This window comes from Podarcis erhardii (genome assembly GCF_964252035.2).
Source record: "Podarcis erhardii genome assembly, chromosome: 6".
NCBI classification, from domain to species: domain Eukaryota; kingdom Metazoa; phylum Chordata; class Lepidosauria; order Squamata; family Lacertidae; genus Podarcis; species Podarcis erhardii.
This window is the reverse complement of record NC_138510.1, coordinates 32,059,201-32,079,564: the sequence shown is the minus strand read 5'-3', so window position 1 is coordinate 32,079,564 and position 20,364 is coordinate 32,059,201. Positions and strand designations below refer to the sequence as shown.

At 41.8% G+C, this 20,364-nt stretch overlaps 1 protein-coding gene across 5 annotated transcripts in view; it reads right to left on the bottom strand.

Moving 5' to 3' along the window:
* Positions 1-20,364, bottom strand: part of LOC309343370 (arf-GAP with SH3 domain, ANK repeat and PH domain-containing protein 1-like) — a 33,336-nt gene that overhangs the window by 11,113 nt on the left and 1,859 nt on the right. For 3 of the 5 annotated variants that reach the window (XM_081864739.1, XM_081864738.1, XM_081864740.1), the window contains 19 exons: positions 19,583-19,655; positions 16,761-16,906; positions 15,587-15,652; positions 15,101-15,150; positions 14,857-14,986; positions 13,073-13,158; positions 12,025-12,100; positions 10,191-10,286; positions 9,490-9,590; positions 8,209-8,278; positions 7,738-7,825; positions 7,202-7,250; positions 6,269-6,432; positions 5,508-5,641; positions 4,748-4,839; positions 2,493-2,682; positions 1,644-1,729; positions 1,098-1,213; positions 382-449 (listed from right to left, as the gene is read on the bottom strand). In XM_081864739.1, coding sequence (XP_081720865.1) covers positions 382-449; positions 1,098-1,213; positions 1,644-1,729; positions 2,493-2,682; positions 4,748-4,839; positions 5,508-5,641; positions 6,269-6,432; positions 7,202-7,250; positions 7,738-7,825; positions 8,209-8,278; positions 9,490-9,590; positions 10,191-10,286; positions 12,025-12,100; positions 13,073-13,158; positions 14,857-14,986; positions 15,101-15,150; positions 15,587-15,652; positions 16,761-16,906; positions 19,583-19,655 — 1,881 coding nt within the window. The remainder of the gene's footprint in view (positions 1-381; positions 450-1,097; positions 1,214-1,643; positions 1,730-2,492; positions 2,683-4,747; positions 4,840-5,507; positions 5,642-6,268; positions 6,433-7,201; positions 7,251-7,737; positions 7,826-8,208; positions 8,279-9,489; positions 9,591-10,190; positions 10,287-12,024; positions 12,101-13,072; positions 13,159-14,856; positions 14,987-15,100; positions 15,151-15,586; positions 15,653-16,760; positions 16,907-19,582; positions 19,656-20,364) is intronic. The other 2 variants (XM_081864741.1, XM_081864742.1) reach the window with 1 other exon arrangement.

Below are 20,364 nucleotides of genomic sequence, written 5' to 3'. Positions count from 1 at the left end.
AAACCTGATAACCTTGTTTTCAGCAAAGACCAAGTGAGAGTGCGCACACAAAATAAGCACAGGAGCAATGGGCAATGATAGTTTCATAGTAATTTGAATCTCTTGAAAATACAGAGCACTAGATATTTAATTTTGCCAAGAGCTCAATATTTGGGTATGTCCAGATTCCAGACACAGGAACATAGGAAGCTACCTTACCATTCGTACATCTGCCTCAGTATTGCCTACACTGACTGGTAGAGGCTCATCTGCATTTCAGACAGAGGCCTTATTCAGTCCAATATGGAGATGCCAGAGTCTGAACCAGGCCCTTTCTAAATACTTCTCAAGTTCATTACTTTTCTATAGTGGCAAAGCAGAAATAAACCTCCCATTTCTTACCAGATTTTCACACACATCGTGATTCATTTGCCTAGCAATATCGAGGGCTGTCTCTCCAGCTTCATTCGCTGTTAAGAAATATCAGATGACACCAAATGAGTAATAATGAGAGCAACAGACTAAGCTCTACTGATATCACCATACTTTTAGGAACAGGGAAGAAATTAGATTCAGTTCACATTTAAAGGTGAATCTTTCAAATTGGCACTTTCCAAAAGAATATGGAAACTGAAACATGGCCACCTGTCAAAATTTACATTTATCTGAATTTTTTGACTCAGTTCTCCAACCAAATAATTACAAGAATGCATATATTAGGAGGAAATGTGCACAGGGGGAAATGAGGGGAGCTTGCCACAGCAGGAGAGGGGAGACACTGCATGACTCTTCACTATCCTGATTCATCTCTGCCTCGTGATCTCTCTTCTCACACTCACCTGCTTTTGCTTCTGCCTCTGGTTCTTGATTCTCTCTGCCACAGACTTTCCTAACTCACTAAGCCCTGTTGCCCCTTCAACCTCTGACACCTCCTCCTTCCAGGGCTTCTCCCTCTGACCACTCAGTGTCACCAATCCCTGGGCTCTGAGCCTTCGTCCCTTGGTGGGTTCTCCAGCAGGTTCCTACTACCATTCCTCTGTGTCCAACCAGTCTGTGACAAGTAAGGAGTTATTTCCCCTCCTAACTCAAACGGTAATTTTTGTTTGGTAACCACTTACTGATTGTGATGTTGGCTCTGGCCCGTAGAAGGAGTTTTATGCATTCAGGTTTATTGTGAAGGCTGCAGTAATGAAGTGGGGTGTTGCCCTTGGAGGTCTGCTTCACCAGGCTCCCACTGGATGAGAGACAATTATTAGCCAGGCAGATTGTTTCCCATTTATAGAATGCCGTATTTTTCATCCTATAGGGCGCACCGGCCCATAGGACGCACCTCGGGTTTTTTTTTGGGGGGGGAATGAATTAAAAAAATTTATTTCCCTCCCCCCAGCTGCGGCTGCCGCCCCAAGCCTTGCGCACACCTGCCTGAAGCACGGGGCGCCCTCCAGAGGGCGCCCCGTGCTTTGGGCTGCAGACCGCCGCCCCAAGCCTCACGCGCCCGGCGGCACTTCTGGCTTGTGGACACCTGTGCTTCGGGCTGCAGGCTGCCACCCCAAGCCTCGCGCGCCTGGTGGGACCTCCCGCTGGGCGCGCAAGGCTTTGTGACACCCGCCCGAAGTAGGTCTTGCCTCACTTAATTCATCATGAGGCCTAGGGAGTCAGCTTACCTATTCTGCACCAGAAAATCTACAATATGCAAAGATGTTCGGTCACACACTAGAACCGCCAGATGGAGAAGTGTCTCGCCTGGCTCCTTTAAACAAAGAAGAAGAAGACAAAGTGATTGTGCAACTATGTTTTGCTGCTTTCTTTGCTTACTGATAAGTCCTAGCCACTGTTCTTTAGCATCATGGAAATCACTTCCTGATGGCGTTCATATCGCTCTAAAAACTTCAGGGGAAGGCTTAGGCAGGCTCTTAATTGTATTTTTCTATAACCAGTTCCTGGCATAAAGTTCAGGCTAAACTACATGCTATGTGTTGTGTATTTATTTTATTAAAATGTTTATACGCTGCAAATTATGCAGGCAACTCAAGACAGTTCAACAGCAATATCCAAAAATATAATCTAAATAACCATTAAATAAATAAAGTACAGTGGATCTGCCATTATTTCTCCCTGACAGGTTTTTTTTAAAAAAGGGGAAGGGAGGCAATACTGTATATGAGATGCAAGAGGCAATGGGAGAAGTACATAGAACACACAGAGGCAAAGGGGAATATGACCTTGGGCGCCAAATGCTGAGTCAAAAATAATGAAGAGGAAACAACTGTGTGCTTTATTATGCAACCAAAAGGCCTTGGAGAACTAGCCAAATAACTAAAGCAATGCTATTCAGTGACTCAGAGTTTATGAATCTCCTTAGTGTATAGCCTAGGCACAAATACCTTCTTACAGGGTTCAATAAAACCTGTTCTGGTTGGACTGTGTGTGCTGCTTTCCTCCTGCAACATTGGTGTTATCTCTGCTAAAGTGTAGGTGTGCTTGTCAGCTCTTTAGGGCAGCAGAAGCCTCACCTGCCTGTACTCCAGAAGGGCCTGGTTTAAATCCACCTTTTCAGCATATGCCTGAAGCAAGATAAATATATCCTTGTCTTTGACAGCATCCTGCAGGTCCTTGAGCCTGGCAGCTGGGCTTTCTGTGGTCCTCCGAGCAACATACTTCCTATCAACATACTTGGAGATGATAAAATCCTTCCGGAGAGCCCTGTAATGGTGCAAAGCACAAATTGGAAACCATGGCTCTGATGGGACATTTTGATGCAAAGCCAGCAGAAAAGCCGATGTCAAGAATAGCCTCTAAGTCAACAAGCAGCAGAAGTTCAGAGCTTCAGTCTATGGGTAGAGACTATGGGCTTCAGCAGATTACCTATTTATTGAGCATTCATCATGATTTGCTTACACAAAACCTACATGGTATTTAGGCTATGCCTGACCTCTAGTGAGCATCTGTTCTGATTTGTTTGCAGGGTGGTTATACAACAATGCATTCATGTTGAATTTGTCCTGATTTACTGACACGGCAGTTATAGATCTTCCTGTTTATAATTTGTTCATCCCACACATCTTAGTTCATTTCCCTGTCACTTTCCTAACTGCAAAAATATGTTTTCTTGAACAAACAAAAAATAAATAAATAGATGGAGTCATTGTGTCAGACTGCTACGATCCACTTTAACTGTGCAAACCTATATTCCTGAAATGTGCTAGAATTCCTCCTCCAAAACATTGACAGTCTAGAGGCAACCTATTCTTTTCTTTCCCACTCCCTGCTCTGGCTCCCCATCACAGCTTCGGGTGGGAAGAAGAAAGACATTTTCAGAATTTTTCTCTGTGGAGTGCCAAATGTCACACCTGCAGATCCATAGAGCTAGAGGATCAGAAGGTCATACAGACCGATGGCTCTGGCTTTCTTATCTTAGAAATCTTCAACCCTGTTCTAGTACTCCAAAGTCAAAGTGCTCTTATCACTTGACAAAGGTGGTAAGGACCAGTTTAGGATATGCTTTATATTTTATGTAAAACATCTCACACCTTGCCCTTTCAGAAGCAGAAAATAAATCATTGTTTTAAAGTGTTCTCCGATAAGGGAATTAAGATCAACATATGAAACCTGGCTTCTTTTTCCTTAACCTAATTATTATTGGCTTGCGGTAACACAGAGACAGGTTTTTTCACTAGTGTCATTGAGAACGCTGACCTTGCTGAAATACAAGAGAGGCCCATCAGTATTGGCATGCTGCTGGTTTTTGAAGTCACACCTGTTTAGACAAGCATTTGTTTGAACTTCTGCTTTAAACCTCCTGCTTTAATTGTTTTAATTGCTGTTTCAGCTCTTTTAATTGTGCTGTTTTAATAGTCTTGTCTTAGGGCTTATCTATACTTAACTGTCCTCTGTGCTTTCTCATAATGGTCCACACTTTAAAACTCTGTGTCTGAGCACTCTTTCTTTCTGCCCTGCGAAAACCTACGTACCCTTGAGTACCCCCCAGAAAAAAGCATTTACTACTACTACAACTACACAGCAGGGTTCCTATGTTTAACAGGAGTTGGGGGCAGGGTAGGCTAAAAAACTACCAGGATTTTACCAGGGATCTTCCTATATACCTGGCTCTCTACATCAAATCAGCAGTGCAGGAAAGTCTGTGTCCAGACAATCTCTAAAACCCAAGTCCTCAAGTGTTAACCTCATATCCTTATTACACATTCACTCTCTACTAATTTAACCCACATCATTTGTAAGATATTATGTCACAAGTAGTACAAGATATTCCTATAAATTAGTCAGGCAAAATCTACCTATAGTGACACCATGCTGCCTTATTGTCTATCTGCTATCTTCTCCTACATATCTAAGAATGCACTCTAATAACATTGACAGTAGGACCTTGCAAACAGAGAGGTAGGAATTTTGCCTTCGTTCCCTGCTTTTACATTTCTCAACTGGATTATGGACTTGATGAGTCATTGGGTCTGACCAAAGTATACCAACAAAGTATAAAATATCTATTTTAATAGATTCCATAGTTGCCATCTCTCACAATATAACCACTTAATGCACTGGGTGTAATAAACCCTCTTTGAAAGTTCTTGCCACAATCAATTATAGACAATAAATCAATGGGTGTCACCAAAATTTGTTTTGTTTTGACATTTGGCTTGCGGTGTAATGTCCGACATGCTTGTGCTTCTCCCACTGCCCACTCCCCAACACTCTTTCCCACTCACCAGAAAAAAACAAGGAAAAAAAAAACAGAATTAAGATTATTTACATTGCACTATCAGTAGAAGGCTTTAGAGATGCACTGGGAAGATTGGCTTCAACAATGTCATTAAACTGTGTGTTTCCAATATTCTTTGCCAACTGCAAAACAAATAAGATGTAATTTAACACACAACAGGAAATAAAAATATAGCTACGTCAACGCCAAGCATGTGCTTGCCCACAAGCTGCATCCTGGATGAGTCTTATGACAGAGAAAATCAGGTTAGAGTAGGAGAAATGTTGAACTATGGCAACATTTGAGGAGTACCTCTGTGTTATTTATGCCCTGCTTAGCTTAAATGTAAAGGAAGGAGGAAAGTAACAACAGACACAGACACTCTGTGTGTGTGTGTGTGTGTGTGTGTGTGTGTGTGTGTGTGTGTACACACTATGCATTTAAAGTACATTTAAACCCCATGATGCCCCCCAAAGAATCCTGAAAAATGAAGTTTGTCAAGGCTGCTGGGAATTGTAGCTTTGTGAGTGGCAAACTACAATTCCCAAGATTCTCTGAGGGGAAGCTATGTGCTTTAAATGTATGGTCTGGGTTAGCAGGCAAGGTGAAACCATGGTAACATCACAGAATGTGGCAGACTGCAAAATAATTGGGGTAGAGAGGAAAACAGCATAATCACCGAAGGAATGTTGGAACCAAAACAGAGCTTATTAAAGAGGTGAATCAGTTGTACTTGGAAGGGGAAATGCCATCATGAACTTTGAATGGAAGGTGGTTGTAGTAGTGCAGAACACAGTCAGAACACCCTTACCAGAAGCTCTGAGGTTGCCAGTTTGTCCAAGGCTACTGACTGAATACGGGAATGATGGACACCCATCTCTCGGTGAATGCCAGAGCATTCAATGCAAATCAGGATTCCCAAATTAATGGAGAGCCAAGCTGGGTCTGTGCGGAGTAAACAAGAACAAAACAGGTATTGTCACCTTGCTGAAGGTGATGGACAGTATGGTAATAAATCTTCACACTTTCACCTCATGGAATGTTCTCAACACCTCTGAGGGCCCTCAAAAATGTCAGTGGAAGGGGTGAACATTTGCTCAGTTCATTATAGAACAATTATCTTCAAAGCTTCAAAGACATAAAAATGAAATGAAATAATAGGATGCTTAGTGAAAACTAATGACTTCCTAAAAATCACTGCAACCTCCCCATCCCCCGCCCACATGCCCTGGGTTGCTGTGCGAAAGAGAAACCTGGCGGACAAGCAGCGGCAAAAGAGACCCATCTGCCATGTCCAACAAAGTCTCTTGCCAGGACAATTCCTCCATCCACGATCACGTCATGAATGGCAATGGTCTTATGAATCATTGACCTGGCATTGACCAGACCCTGAGGCAGGGATAGTCCTCAGACAATGACAGTCCTCAATAATGACATGATCTGGTCATAGCATAAGTCCTCCTTCTGCTCGTGATCACTGAGATTGGGTATCCCAATGCATCTCCCTTTGTAGAACCTGCCCCAGCCATTCAGGGTCAAAATGGGAAGTAGTTCAGCTGTCTCCTTTTGCACCTGATGCTGAGCAGTCACAGCACATGCTGTTTCCTGGCATGCGCTTTATCTCCTTGATGATAGCTCCGGTCAGGTCGTCCATGCTGCACTCTTCCCTGCCTTGTGCTTGTTTGAATGCCACGTTGAGAGCCTCTTCTTTACTATTGCTGAGGACAGAGACCCATCTGCAAGGCAGAAGGAAACTGCTGTCAGATAAACTGAACTTCCTCACCCTTTCAGTCGGCCTAGGCCTCTGTACTGTGGACTGCATGCATGGCTGCAAGTGGAAGTAAATCGAAGCCACAATCTGTAAGGAATCCAAAGTAAATATCTTCCGCATGCATGCCACTTCCTTAAGCAAAGGGATGCAAGGCAACAGATGAGCTTGAAGATGGCACTTCAAACCACGCTATGATGTTGTTAGGACACTTTGCTAAGATGGAAGATGCTGGACCCATAAGCAGAGGTCCCACCTGCACCTGGGCCATTATAGCAGGAGACTGCAGTTCCCATCATTCCTGACCACTGACTGTGCTGGATGGGGCTAATGGAAGTTGGTGTCCAGCAACATCTGGAGGGCCACAGGTGCCCCATTCCTGCAGCTGGGGGATGCAGGCACACATATATCCTTGTGAGTTCTGTAGGTTTAATGTGACGGAGGTCAGCCTCCCCCTTCAAATTCAGTCTCAGTATATTTTGTTTTGTTTTTTTAAAAGTCTACAGGAAGAATAACAGAACCATGCATAATGTGTAGTTCTGCTCAAAGCCCTGTTAATAGATCAAAAATAAATGGTTGGGGCTTTCCCCTAACATGAGAAAACAATAAACATAGGAGAAGTGTCACCTGTTGCACTTTTTACAATAAACAAGAAGTGTCACTTTTTACAATAAACAAGAAGTGTCACCTGTTGCACACAGGTCTTAAGGGCTCCATCCCTCCTCCCCAATACTTACATGGTACATTCCTGTTCGTCCTCTGCTAGAAAGTGGTATGTTCGGTTATCTGAAATAAACACACACACACACACACACACAGAGAGAGAGAGAGAGAAAGAAAATTTGTTTTAGAAATATTATAAGAACACAAAATGATCCCACGGAATCTCCCAACAAACCATGAGCTGTAAACCAAGGTTTGTTTTTGATTTACCACTCATGGTTAATTAGGAGGTGATGAAACATGAGCCATGCCTTGGCCCTAGGTTGCACAACTGCAGCACAGCTGGGGAGGAGCAAAATGCTCTGGGGACCTGCATGTTTGCTTATTCTTACTAAACCATGATTAGGCTTACATTATGTGTAAATGAGGCCAATGGCTAGCCAAGGTCGCCCAGTGAGAAAGGAATGAAATTCAAAGATAAGGTAAGGTTTAAGATGCATTCCCTCCCCGGACTCCTACAAAAAAACCCCTCTTCACCTGTACCTTTCCTATGAAGCACTATAGAAAAAGGGTGCTCTTTGAAATGCTTCCTCAGAAAATGAGGACTTACGTGAAATAAGATCAAAGCACTTCCTGTCATCCACGTTTGGCTTCACTTGGCAAGTGAGCAAATTCAGCTTGACTGGAGTGCGATTTAGCTAGGTGATGAAAAAGAAAAGAATATTGTAAGTCAGTTTCAACACTGTCCAGCTGCACAACCTGCATACAATATGGATTATGCACATACGAAACAGAAGTCAGGTGGATCTCCACTACACACTCATCATTCTAATCACCACTAGACCAAACACTGGGGTACGAAGAGCAACAGCAAACATTGTCCAGAACCAGGAAAAACTCACTCCTGACCCCTGGGATAACAAGTACTTCTTTTAAAGGGATACTTCCTGTTTCACTTTTGTAGGGAAGGTGAGCTTTGGAAGTACCCTAATAAAGTTATTGTACGTAACTGGTTTCTGAAGAAGCTTATTCTCTAATCCATCTACACTGAACAGGTTCTAAGACGAAGAATGATGCCTACCGTGCTGTGTGAGATGGTCAGGTAGCCATACCTGACTGTGCATTTTCTCTTCTGCCAGACCTTTCTTAAGCTGAAAGTTAAAGGTAACATTACATTAAACAGAAAGTCTCAGGTAGGAGACCCAACCTGTCAAATACTAATTCCAACCACTTCACTAGGGTAAGTGCATCAAAGGGCATGATGGAAATAAACACGATGGCTGCCATCCTAAATTAATTTACAGAAGTTCATGGGAGGAGTGTCTACTGTTGTTTTCCCCTCTTACACTCACAAAAGTCTCTCCGGAAGACTCACTTGAACAAGCATCTTAGTGGCAACATCACATCTCTTACTTAGCCCTTGTTACAACCACATAGGATATTTCTAAAATGATATCGGGTTACATATAAACATGACACAACTCAGTCTGCCAATTTTTGTGAGGGTAAGGCATGGACCTTTCACCAGCAGCATAACAAGCAGGAATTCAGCACCACATGTCCCTCTTCTCAACATGGAAATGCATGATGAGAAATTTCATCCACTAAAGTTTGGCTTGTTCGGTAGTTGCTTGTTTCTTTGTTTTGTTTATTTATAGTCCGCCGTGCCATATAAAATCTTTCCAGGGCAAGCCTGAAGAATGATTTGGTTCACATGTCACATTAAATCATAGTTAAAACAAACAAACAAACAAACAAACAAACAATGGTTTAATGTGAGCACATGGTGTGCTGGTGCATGCTGCTGAAAGGGTAGACACTTCTCTACTCTTTCACTACCACTGCTGGGAAGCAAGCCAGAGTCTGTTTTGTCATGCTGCCCAAATCCAGGTTTGTGGTTTGCTTCTCTCCAAACAAACCATGAGCAGTGAAACTAAGGCTTGCTTTTGGCTTGCTACTCATGGTCTGTTTAGAGGAGAAAAATCATGAGCCCAGGTTTAAATATCACAACAAGCCAAACTCTGGCTTCTTTCCTGGCAGAGTGGTAACAGCATGGGTGCAAGAGGAGTAGGCAGAACTTTTCAGCAGCATGTGCCAACACACTGTGCATCCACATCAACCCATTGGCTGCTTTAAACTCTGGTTTAATGTGATGTGTGAACCAGACCTATGAGTGTGGAGAATGCTGCTGAGTTCAGGTTCTGCTTGCAGGCTTCCCATAAGCATCTGGTTGGCCACTGTGAGAACTGGACTTACGTGAACCATTAGCCTGATTCAGCAGGCTCTTCTTATGATTTTGTTGCTGTAAACTGAGCTCATAAAATATATTTGCAGTTGCCAGATCTGAAGTGGTTTCACTTACCCATCACTTTTCTTAAAGAGACTCCCAGATCTCTCTGTGCCATACTGCTTATTTCCCTGTAACTGGTGCATGCTGTATCTCAATGGCTTACTAACAGAATTCTGTTGGGAAACAGAACAGGTTTGCAGCACTTTGTAGTTTTTCTCAAGTACAAATCTAATATTGGCCCAGGGTTCAAAAATCCAAGCATCATGCTCTTACAATTATTCTAAACCTCTGTTCACATTCACCAAAAACATTTGTGAAATAGAGTTCCTTATTTTCTGACTCCAGCACACTAGAATTTTAATGTAAACCCACCCAATTTGCACATTCTGAACCAAGATGGAAACTGAAACACAGCTATCTCTCAAAATCTGTCCAAATTTTGCAATACAGATCTCAAACCAAACAAGATACACAGAACTGCACATATTAAGGGAAAGTGTGCACACAAAATGAGCTTATTAGTGAAAGTAACATGGAAAAATACATATTGGGGGAAATGACTTGCCCAAATCCATATCAATGGCCACAATGCATACAAAATATGTATATTAGGAGAAATGTGCACAAAATTGCATGAAGATTTTTGAGTACTTTTTTTTTAATCACACTGATGAAGAAACTGAATTTAAGATTGAAACAATGTGGAACTAAGGGAAACCAAATTAGCTAATTCATCCATCCCTATTCCTAGGCAAAAGGAAGTGCTCCCTCACCAGTTTTACCTCTTTGGGCTCCAGCTGCAGCGCTGCTTTCAGCTGATCGCGAAGAGAGCACAACTGCTTTTTCTCCTCATCCTGCTTGGCCTTCATCTGAAAGGGCAGCGCAACAAACATTCCATCAAGCAAGGGAGTTCTTCCATCTGCTGCTGCTAAATCCCTTCAGTAGGCATTTCCTTCCTCTTTTTACATTCTGCACCGAGTAACTCTGCTATGTTTACTGCAGAGATGGGGAGGCTGTGGCCCTCCAATTCCCAAAACAGTTCCCAGCCAGCTTGGTTAATGGTCACTCCCAATGGGAGCTAGTGTCTAACACCAGTATCACTTGGAGAGCCATAGGCTTCCCACACTTGGTCTGTAGACTCTATAGGAATGACCAAGCTCCCACTATTTCATATTATTTAAACAAAGACTAAAAGTAACTAAGGTTGATCACCACTTGCACAAGCCCCAGCTTAGATGTTCATATGCCTGCACTTTTGGGCCACATCCAGTTCTGTCACACTATTACAGTGCTCTTCTATGGATCCACATGGCTGACAGGTACCAGGGCAGGTGAAAAAACAGGATATGCATTTTGTATTAATAATAGTTGTGTCATCTGCACCTGAATAGAATATCACAGGTCAGTGACCTGACAATGGGTATTTTCTGCTCCTCCTCCTCCTGTACTGTATAATGCCTCTTCTTCTGTCATACATGGAGCAGCAACCATCAATTGTTTCAGAAGTCTTGTCAAGACTTACCGTACCCTTTTGCCTCTACCTGGCTCATAACATTGCAACCTGTTTTACATGTTTGAATACTCTCATTTTCTGTTTTATTTCCTTTTATGTGTTTATAATATTGCTGTTTTATTGGTTTTAGTTCAATGATATTATACTATGCCTTAAAAGCAGTAGACATGGTGACAATATTATTGTGAAGGGGGAAATACATAAAATTTGCCTATTCTCCGGCTGTAGCTTTTATGATTTGATTATGTTCTGATTTTTAGATAGCTTTTGAGTTTTTGGTTGCTTTCATTTAATTCTGTTAGCCAGCTTAGATCCTTTTTAATGAAAGAAAGGCAGGATATAAATCTTTTACAGCACAATCATTTACCTGTCTACTCAGAAGTAAGCTCCACTGATTTCAATGTGACTTACTTCAGGGAAAGTGTGTATAGAATTGCAGCCCTACAGTAAGGGCCTACTGTGACTTTATCCCAGTAAGCATGCATAGAATTGCAGCCTTAGTATCTTAGAATAAAAAGTAAGACTTAGCATCATGTTACAGTGAAAAGTGCTCTGAGAAAGATACAAAAATAATGACCATTCAAAATCTCAGGGTGCCTCCAGACCATCAGCAATTTGCCCAAACAACTCAGGGGCATACTGGAACTAAAGGTTTGCACAATTAAAGTGGACTGAAGTGCTCTGTCACCCCAGCACAAGAAATCAGCTTAAAAGCCAACAGAGTTTTTGTAGTTTTGAAAATGATGTGGAAATGCATAGAAAAGTATGGGATGAATGACTGATTATAACAGGAAGACATCTAAACACTCAACAAGCAAATCAGGATGGATGTTCATTGCCTTTTAACTACCCTGTTAAAAAACCCCCACACAGAACAAATGCTCCACTACCTATGGATGAATGAGGAATCAACACATCGTCTGGAGGAGCCCTGACATACTCTCTAGTGCTGCTGTATTCAACTAATGTTTACTCAGACTACACACACTGAAATTAATGGACCTAAGTTAGTCACGACTATTAATTTCAGCAAAGTCTGCTCTCAGTGAATGTTAGTCGAACACAACCCTCTGAAACTGATGAAGCATACTCACACTTTGAAGCTCAGGAGTAAGATTCTCTATAAACTGTTTGTGCTTCTCTGTTGCCTTTAAACATGCCTGGAAAAAACTGTCAGAAAAACATTGTGGAACAAAAGTAGAAAAAGGATATTCCCAGTTCCCAACCCAGAGGCAAAGCACAGTCATCATAGCTAGTAACCACTGATACCCTTTATCCTCCATGAATTTGTATAATCCTCTTTTAACACATTCTGAGTTGGTAGCCATCACTGCCTCCTGTGCGAGTGAGTTCCATAGTTTAACTATGCACTGCACGGAAAAGGGCATTATTTAATCAGTCCTGAATCTTCCATCATTCAACTTGGTTGGACAACCACAAGTTTTAGTGGTATGAGGGAGAAAAACTTTATCCACTTATTCCATTCCGTGCACAATTATATAAACTTCCATCACGTCACTTCTTACTCACTTTTTATCAGGAATATAAAATCCTAAATGCAACCTTTCCTCATAGGGGAGCCACTCCACCCCCTTGATTATTTTGCTTGCCCTTTTCTGAGCCTTTACCAGCTCTACAATGTCCCTTGGAGGTATTCCAAACATGGTTGCATAATCCAGGGCTTAATCCAGATTGGAATGTTCTGGAACTCCCTTAAGGCTGGGATGGGACCTTTTTTGAGTCTGGGGGCTGCAGTGAAAAACTGTAAGGGGCCACATTTCATAAGCAAGCAGGGCCAGAATCAAACGTGGGTGAAGTTGGGAAGCGCAGTATCGCACATCTTGAACACACAGGCACAATCACACAAGTTACTTAATGCAGACGTACACTTAAGGGCAAGGCTTAAGGGTTGTAAAGATGTAATGTGGGGAAGCTCTGCTATGGGGAAAGAAGACTGTTCAGAATAAAAAAAAAGGTGTGTGGAGAGAGAGATCTCACACACACTATAAATGAAAAATAAATGAATATCATAAGGCTCTCCTACAGAAGCTCATGATGTAATACTGTTGTTAATATTTAAGATGCTCAAGAATTTATTGCAACATTGTGAGGAATGAGAATATAGCATCTGATTGCACTTACTTGAACTGGGAGTTGCAGTGATTGATGTTGTTCTGCAGCAAGTCAACTCCTTTCTTGGTGTTAATCTCATTCACTTTAATTAGGTACTGGAGGGAAAGGGAACATGGACCTGCTGAGTTTACTTATTTTGTTTTGTTTACTTATGCCTCCTCTGCTCAAATAGAAAACAATGTTCTGCAGTGATTTGTTTTGTTTAAAAATGCTTCCCCCAAATTACATGACTTTTTTTTTTGTAAATTGTACCTTGCATCATTAGCATAATTAATTTGCTACATGAACTATATAATACACTAATTGTTTTTCAAAGACAGCACAATAAACTGGCTAAGATCTAGATTTCTTGTAAGCAGAACTCCAAGGAGGTTCCTGCTGCTGGAAAGTGAGCACATAGGTAATTTTCCACTTATTCCCCCTCCCCTCTGCAGCTCCTGTGCCATCCAAAAAGCTGCTCTTAAGGACCAGGAGACTCACAGAACAAAATGGAAGGTGGTACAAAGTAAGAGGGCAACAATCAGGAAAAATTGCCTCAAATTCTAAAAAAATCAGTTCCATCCCCCCCTTCAAATTCTAAAAAAGGCAGATATTATACAGTGTTTACATTGTCTTTTAATTTACCCTTGACAACTCATTCTTACTTCCACAGCTACTAGTGTAGAAGGAGTATTTTCCCCCTAAAAGTGAACAGCAAACACATTCAGTTGCTGCTGGTGGATATGTTGTTAAGATATTCCTTTAAAAGTAAAGGACCTCTGGACAGTTATGTCCAGTCAAATGCAACTATGGGGTGTGGTGCTCATCTCACTTTTCAGGCTGAGGGAGCCAGCATTAGTCCACAGACAGCTTTCCAGGTCATGTGGCCATCATGACTAAACCACTACTAGTGCACCGAGGACCGTGACGAATGCCAGAATGCACCTATATAACCACATTGCATTGTACCAAAGAGAATACACTCTCTGGGGGAAGCATTGCATTTCCCCAGGTACAAAACACAAAGCATTAAGACTTTAAATGCTGGAGAAATCTGATATCCTGGCAACTGAGCCACAATCCTGAAAACTGCACAGAAACAAAATAGAGGTTCAGCGCCGAGGGCCTTCTGGCTGTCCCCTCACTGCAAGAAGCCAAGTTACAGGGAACCAGGCAGAGGGCCTTCTCGGTAGTGACACCTGCCCTGTGGAACGCCCTCCCCCCAGATGTCAAAGAGAACAGCTACCAGACTTTTAGAAGACATCTGAAGGCAGCCCTGTTTAGGAAAGCTTTTAATGTTTGATGCATTACTGTATTTTAATATTTTGTTGGAAGCTGCCCAGAGTGGCTGGGGAAGCCCAGCCAGATGTGCGGGGTATAAATAATACATTATTATTATTATTATTATTATTATTATTATTATTGCAAGCACACATTTATTGTAGAGAAATGTCTTACATCCAGACTCAACTTCTGTTTGTACTGTAATTTTTTTTTCTAGGTTGGGCACAATATCATGTAGGACCCACTGTTTCATTCCATCAACAATGAAAGTAAAATCTTTAGCAGAGGAAAATTCCTTCTTAAAAAAATTATTGCCTCTACTTGGCCTGCAAGTGCCCTGCTTATGGAGTTCAGAGATGCTTCATTTTTCCTAGATGAAGTAATAGTTTGCAACTCTTATTATTATTTACATAACAATTTAAATAATCTGATATGGGTATCTGTCCTATAAAGGGAAATAGACAGGCTATATCATGTTTTAACATGCAGGAAACAATAGGAAGAAGCACTTTTTCATCTGCCCCACTCACCTCACACATGTGTAACTGGAACATCCTTCGTTCCTTTTCCATCTCCTCAGCGATCTCCCCTCCTGCAACCTCTGTCCGTACCATCCCATACTGTTTTGCCAGCTCTCGTTTTTCCTTCTCTATCTTTGCACTGAAATTTAGAAAGAGACAGTATTTATTAATGGCTGCGTGCAGGTGTATTTTGCTAGAAACAATTCCAGGTACAGAAGCAATCATTGGCTTAAGAGGAAAAAGGCCAACTTACAGTTTGCTCTCATAGTCTTTATAGGCTTTCTCAAAAGGCTTTTTAAAGTCCTATCAAGAGACAAAGAAACTAAGACTTAATAAATCTAGTTGTTGTTTTATTTCTTCTTCCCTATTTCAGTCCTTTCAAGATTCCTCACATTTCATACAGATTGCTAAACTGTTATGCTGCCCTATATGGGGTGAAAAGAATCAAACCTTTATTTTCCCTGCCTGCTATTTTCATGCTTTTTATAGTGCATCTCAATACTTGATCCCACAGGATCAGTTTAAAACATTGCATTGCATTGCAATGAGAACAAGGTTAGGCAACAAAGTCTTGCAGCACATAAAGATTAAAAAATGGAAAGAGTGCCATTTGTGCCTCCTTGAAGTTCTTGGAGGAAAGGCAGAATATAAATGTAAAAATGAATGAATGAACAAAAATCTAAGCAATCTCACAGTAATAACCAGACAGAAACACATTTTTCAGCATCTATTTACTCACCCCTTTAAAGTCTCCCTTGATCAGTGAGTCCAGGGAAAAGTGAATGTTGTGATACAGGCTCAGCAACTACAAAAAGAGAGAGTTCAATATGTAGCTAGCACTAATGGCTTCTTCATATTATTGAGTGCTCTCCAGCAATAGATGATAATCTCAGACATCATTTTCATTTAGAGAATACAATACTGCAGATTTAGGGCTTTGTTTGCTTGTAACAACCTAAATAAAAACATACAGATCCAACTCACACTATGGGAATGCAAAAACAAGTGCAACAAGCAGGCAATCTCAATCCTTTGAGTATTATCCCAAACTCCTAAAACACAGGTGTCAAACACAAGGCCCGCGGGCCGAATCCGGCCTGCCAGACCTCGTCATGTGGCCTGTGTAGCTGCCACCGGCCGCCAGCCTTCACCTATTATTCTCGCGCTTTTTTTTTTACACAAGAAAGCCGCCTCTTCAGCGCATGTGCGGCAGCCTACAAGCCAGAGAACGTCTGCCCTCTAACGGCGCCGCGGCCCCCAATGAATTTGAGTTTGACACCCCTGTCCTAAAGCATCTCTGTAGTCCAGTCCGAAACTTTACAGATCTCCTCAGAGGCAATGTCTTTTCTCAGAGATGCCAAACCAATTTCAGTAAAGGAAAACCAGAAGGCCTTTTGTATGAGAGGCATTAACACCAGTCTATTTGATATAGCAAAACACCAGTATTATGTGGCTTATAATGCCACCTAGTCCAGGCACCTGCTGGAATCTGCTGGATCAACCCAGTGGCCCATTTCTCACAGTGGACATCCTGGAGGTCCTTGAGCATTTTGTGCTTTAGAAATGTGTGTTGTATTTATGATTTTTATTGTAAGCCCCCTTTGGAGATCCAAATTTTAATTGAAAGGTGGGGATGGAAGCGTTTAAAATAAAGTAGAACAAATAAAACAAAAAATGATTGCATTATTGTTTTAGCTTGTCAAAAAGGAATGGGAAAGGAGGGATCAAACTGTAGGCTTATTTGCAAGCCCTAATTTCAGTAAGTAAAGGCAAGGTAGCCTTTTGAGATTCTCCCATGGCCTTTGATCTTCTCCTCAGGGCCTGGAAGGGAAGACTGACACCATTGACCATGCCCCTGTCATCATGCTTCTGTTTTTCAGACAAATCTGTGGGTGCGGAGAACAGTTTCATACCAGGCTCTTGACAGCATCTAGCAGCTCCCGTGAGAATGAAGCAAAGGTGATGAAGGCTTCAGCTAGCTTCTCATCACTGTTGTTGTGATAGTTCCCTGAAAACCTCTCCTGGGTAATAATGTGAGCTTCTAAGTGGTTAATGAGATCTGCAGAAGCAAAATTTGTTTGAACATTCATGTACGCCTTTCTGAAACAAACAAACAAAATTCCCTAAAATGATAAAACAGTGAGCTACCTGTTTGACTGAATTAGCAATGAAAGCCCTGACACATTAATTCAGGATTAAGTCAAGTGGTTATGCTTTGTTGAGTTGCTTTCTTGCTAATAATCAATAAATTATGGAGTGATATTTTCTTAATGGCAGCTATTAACTACAATTTGTTTGTACGTGGCAAAAGAAAGGTACAATTTGGGCAGAGTCAAATGGAGGAGAGGGGCAGATGGAGAGAGCTGCCAATACGATGAAGGATTTTGACATTGTGCAACTGCTGCCTTTGGGAACCTGACCCAACTGCAGGACCAGCAATTCTGCAACCTGTTTTTAGGAATCCATTTGTTTCCATGGAACTCTATTATTTTAAACAGCTGTTGTAAAGATGCCACCCCTGGATTTCACATTGCTCAGGGAAGTGAGGAACATGGGGAACTACTGATAGTGGTACATCGGTTTAAGAACAGTCCGGTTTAAGAACAATTTGGTTTACAAACTCCGCAAAACCGGAAATAGTGTTTCGGTTTGCAAACTTTACCTCAGTCTAAGAACAGAATCTGAACGGTGGAAGGGCACTGGCGACGGGAGGCCTCATTAGGGAAAGTGCGCCTCGGTTTTAGAATGGTTTCAGTTTAAGAATGGACTTCCGGAATGGATTAAGTTCGTAAACTGAGGTACCACTGTACAGAGTTCTGATCATTGGTCTGTCTTGCCTATGCTGCCTGGCAGTGACTTTCCAGAGTTCCAGACAAGAGTCTTTTCTAGCTCCATCTGGAAAAGTCAGGAGCATTGCCTGGGACCCACCACATGCAAGGAATGTGCTCTACCACTGTTGCCAAATTATAAAAATTTCGTTATCATTTTAATGTGGTTATCACACATTTTAAAATATAGGGTAAAGGTTCCCTGCATGGAGTATTCTAAGCACAATATGACTTGTTATGAGTAAAGTTTTTGAGTGTGCACACATCAATAATAATAATAATAATAATAATAATGATGATGATGATGATGATGTTGCACTCCACCCCAACCTCCAAGTGGTGCTTACTCAGAGTTCTGTTTCCTTGGAATGAGGGACAGCACCGTCTGTAGTGTCTTTAGGATATATGGTTTAGTAACACATATGTACAACCTGAGCCTAAAATGAGGCGGTTCACAGCATTAAAACCTCAAAAGATCTTGCTTCTCCCATAGCCACAGCCATGGTTTCTAGCAGAAATCAAGCATGCCTCTCCCTCTCCAGCTTCTGCCTGCAGCCTGCTTTCCTCTCTCACACACAAGTGCCCTGGCACTTCCAACTACTGTACCAATGAAGTGAGGGAGGGGGCCCACCCATTTGTTCTCTGGCACAGAGCAACTTGATCCTTATGGCCATTAACTCACACACAAAAAACCCCTTGCCTGACTAGTTCAACAATGAGATCTTCCAAGATATTTTAACCCTTGCTGGTTCCATGACCCCAGGAATTAGAAGGGACTCAGGCATCATGCAGATCAACCCCCCACATCAATATTATTAATGCAGTATGCCATTTAATTGCCCAAGCGGCTTGCAAGTTGTTTACAAAATCAATTGCAAAAATATTAGCACATATATCTAAAATACTGTTATAAGTTTGAGGTGTTAAGGTATGTGCCAGACTCCTCTAATCTCTGGATCCAGCAAGTGTTAGAATTTAATCAAGGCTTTTAATTCTTGGAATAGTCAGGCTAGCCACCTGGTGAGGCGATAACCTGGATTACAGGCCATGAAGAGGGAATAAGGGGTTTAGGCAGAAGCTGGCAAATGGGTGGAGCCCCCTCCCTCAACAAATGAAGTCAGAGTTTAGAGTGGAGAGTGGGAGCAGTAATGTGACACAGAATTAAAGCAGTGCACAGAGACAGAGACAGACGAGAGAGAGAGAGAGAGAGAGAGAGAGAGAGAGAGAGAGAGAGAGAGAGAGAGTCATCTGCTTGAATCCAAGATTGCAGCTATGGGAGAAACAACACCCTTTTGGGGTGTTGATGCTGTGAAATGCCCCCCCCCCATTATAGGCTTAGGTATATATGGGTAAATAAACCATATACTGTATCATAAAAGCACAACACCACAGTCTCCACCGTGACTCATTCCAAAAGGAAACACGAACCCTGAATAAGCGCCTGGAATCTCACAACACTAGGAGATTGGGATGGCATGCAATAAAAGAAATCCATTAAAACAACACAACAATTAAAAGAACAAATTAGAACTATTAAAACAGGAGGCTCCGGTCAGGAGATTAGGGAATGCTTGTTTAAACAGGTGTGTGTATGCATAAAAGCAAGATGTGTCTTTCAAGATCTCATCCTATCAACTACATCTGTGATTGCCAAATTCTGTCTGCAATCCTATACATACTTGCCAAAGAGTAATTATTACCATTCTATTAATTTAACAGGATTTAATAGGACTAGTAGACATGTATAATATTGCATTGTAAGACTCTGAGATGGATCGTCTTCCTATAAGAATTGATAAGTGGACACTGGTAAAATTAGCCCTTTTAAGCAACCCTTAAAGGTACAGGAAAATTCTCAGGGCCTCTGGGCTGGGCAGCCCATAGCACATCCCCAATGACAGTCTGACCTTGTCCAGTTGTGTGCTCTGCTTTCACTGCTTTCCTCATTTTTTGCAGAACGATTCGATCAGAATCTAAAGCCTAAAGGCATTAAAGAAAAAAAGAAAAAGACATCCTAAGCACAAGCTGTTCTCCCAAAGCAAAACAAAGTTTATAAATATGCAAAAATTATTATACATGATAAGGTGATATTTTTCTAGGTGTAAAACAGAATTCAAGTTGCCCCAAGGGCTACAGGGATAAACAAACCAGTAATAACCACTCTCCTCTATTTGGAAAATCAAATCATGTTGGTCTTCTATATCACGTCCAGCTGTATACCCACCCCCATTGTTTTGAGGAGGAACTCTGGATAACTCAAAAGCTTTGTGCCCCTCACCCTCATTACTTAACATTCTAAAGCTGCTCTCTTGAAGTTGTGGATGCTGCTTTCGATATTCCTGCCTCTCGTGCACACTGAGTTCATGCAACATTTCCGTTTCCTGATGTGCAAGCTTTTCTTTTCAGCCCTCAAACTATTCATATTTCTAAATGGTTTCCTGTTTCCAGCTTTTCATTTTATCTTAACAAACTGCCCTAAGGCAGTAGTTTTGTGGGTTCTGCTAAACTGCATTATGCAAAGCTTGATCAGGCATCCTGGCCTTTGGATTTCGCTTCACAAATGAGTCCAACATTTGGAAACTGAAGGGCAGATATGCAACGGATTTCATAAGAGGAAATGAGAAGGTAAGAAGGGCAGAAGTGGTTTCGAGTTAGTCAGAGGACAGTTTGGTGGTGACTCCCACATGCC